We start from the raw sequence: 2001 nt of genomic DNA, 5'->3' as shown, positions 1-2001 counted from the left end.
AGGAGCATTCTTCAGAAGTGAACTTACAATGATTTTTCCGCTTACACTTGTTTAGGTTAAAACGGGTTGGCCTGGCCTTTTCTGTAGTCATGAAAGCCACATTAAGAAGATCAATTGGTTCTTCTATAGGAATATGACGGTCAGCAAGGGTTGCTATAACCATGGAATCAATGCCTCCAGAAAAGAGAATTGTGACATTTGCTTTCCTACCGCGAGTTTCCAAAGCTTCATTTGGCTTCAAGCTATCATCCCTCAGTAAACATAAGACCCGCCTCTTGACTGAAATGCTCAGGACATCAATGAACTGTTGAACCACTTCCCTCGTGTGTGTTGAGACAGACTTGAAGGGTCTCTCTTGTAGGTGGGCCTCTGGAAATGTCGGTGCAATGAGTCTCAAAGGGACCTTGTGGCAATATCATATTTAAAGGAACAATAGGTTTTTCAAGATATACTTTGGCTTCACTTGCTTCCACCGATACAAACTTAGGCAAATTTGCTGAAATTTGGGTCAGGCTACCAACACATTTTTGGATAACCTTCTTCCCAAAATTAGAATTCCAAGTATATAATTTTAAAATCACACACTTGGAAGTGGCAGTAGACGAGATCAATTCTGAAAATTCCAGATACGGGAACTTCCTGCCACTGACTGGCCTCTCCAGATGTCTGGGTGCCAACTGAAGAGAGGCAGAAACTTTCACTCAAGTTGTTAAAATGCCAAAGCAAGCTACGGCGCCCAAAAAAGTCCCCACCAAACCGTAAAGAATGACTAGATGCTTGATAATATATGAAAGACCAAGGACCCTGGGCGTTTGAGAAGAGTGACAAAATGTCAGATTCATTTGTACAAGAGAAAAGACAGTTAAACATAATTCGAGTAACATTCTCCTGAGTTTCGACTTTTATTCCACTAAAGACTTCTCTATTCCATAGGAACACATTGCCTCCTTCATCTTCCAAAGGCTGGGCAGTTACAACGCCTCTCAAGTGAAGGGTGTGTCCAGAAAACAAGTGCTGGTAATTAGCATCACACTTTAACAACTGTTTACTGCTGCTGGGCCCTCGCTGTTTAAGATGGTACAGTAAGTCCACTCTCAAATCTCTGCTGACATGTTCAGCAGCAAAGCTGACAGAACAAATGCCACACACTCTTGACCTTAGTTTTGAGTTTTCCATTTCTTGGTATTCTTTTTTCAGTTCATCCAATATATTTTTTATTCCAGAAAGCATTTCAGTTCAGTCTGCCAGAAAGAATAAGTTGCTGTTTTGCTGATGCTTATATCCTTTCTCTGTTTGGACAGCTGACAGCATCTCCCTTTTGTATTTCTTCAAATCACGTTCCTTTCATGTCCCTCATGTTTTTCTTCAGGTTAGAAAGTTCATCCACAACAACTTTTTGTTCTTTAATCTTGTTGCTAAGATCCTCTTTTTGTGGGGTCCAGTCTTCAGAAGGGACAGGCCCAGAGCTGAAATCTGGGGGTGCCCCGGAGCCGGGCACCTCCATGGAACGTTGCATGGACACTGGGCGCCGCCTACTTGAACTTTGATTTCTAATGAGCATTGTTTATACTTTTTAAAAGTACAGAAATGAAAAGGCAAGCTACTAACTACCTAGTTAGGAAATAAGTTATTTGTAGCAAATCAAAATTTGAGTCTCTTTGTCTTATCCTTTTTTTGTTCTCGTTAGAGATGAACAAATGAATGATGAATTTTTTTGAGCAGAACCTTCACTTTCCTTTATATTTTACATATAAGCATGTTCTAGGTTTCAAATCATGTGCTCATGTGAACTGTATGACAACTTTGGTGATTGTTAGCCCTGTGCCAAATTAAGGATGTGATTCTTGGGGATAAACCAAGAAACTGACTGCTGTTGCGTCAATTCTGGCTCATACCAACCTTGTGGGACAAAGTAGAACTGCCCCATAAGCTTTCCAAGCCCATCGTCTGTGGAAGCAGACTGCCACTTCTTCTGTGGGGCAGCTGGTGTCAAACTGGCAA

At 41.3% G+C, this 2001-nt stretch overlaps 1 protein-coding gene across 1 annotated transcript in view; it reads right to left on the bottom strand.

Annotated features, from left to right (window-relative positions):
* Positions 1-1504, bottom strand: part of LOC101653936 (asparagine synthetase domain-containing protein 1-like) — a 4535-nt gene extending 3031 nt beyond the window's left edge. Inside the window, 4 exon segments of the mRNA XM_013003793.2 lie at positions 7-329; positions 331-603; positions 605-1289; positions 1357-1504. Of these exon segments, the coding sequence (XP_012859247.2) occupies positions 7-329; positions 331-603; positions 605-1289; positions 1357-1504 (1429 nt within the window).
* Positions 1505-2001: the final 497 nt, after the last annotated feature.

Source organism: Echinops telfairi, unplaced genomic scaffold (assembly GCF_000313985.2).
Source record: "Echinops telfairi isolate 266 unplaced genomic scaffold, ASM31398v2 ScPeMD7_443;HRSCAF=831, whole genome shotgun sequence".
Lineage (NCBI taxonomy): Eukaryota > Metazoa > Chordata > Mammalia > Afrosoricida > Tenrecidae > Echinops > Echinops telfairi.
The sequence above is the reverse complement of the archived record's forward strand: the minus strand, read 5'-3'. Positions and strand labels throughout refer to the sequence as shown.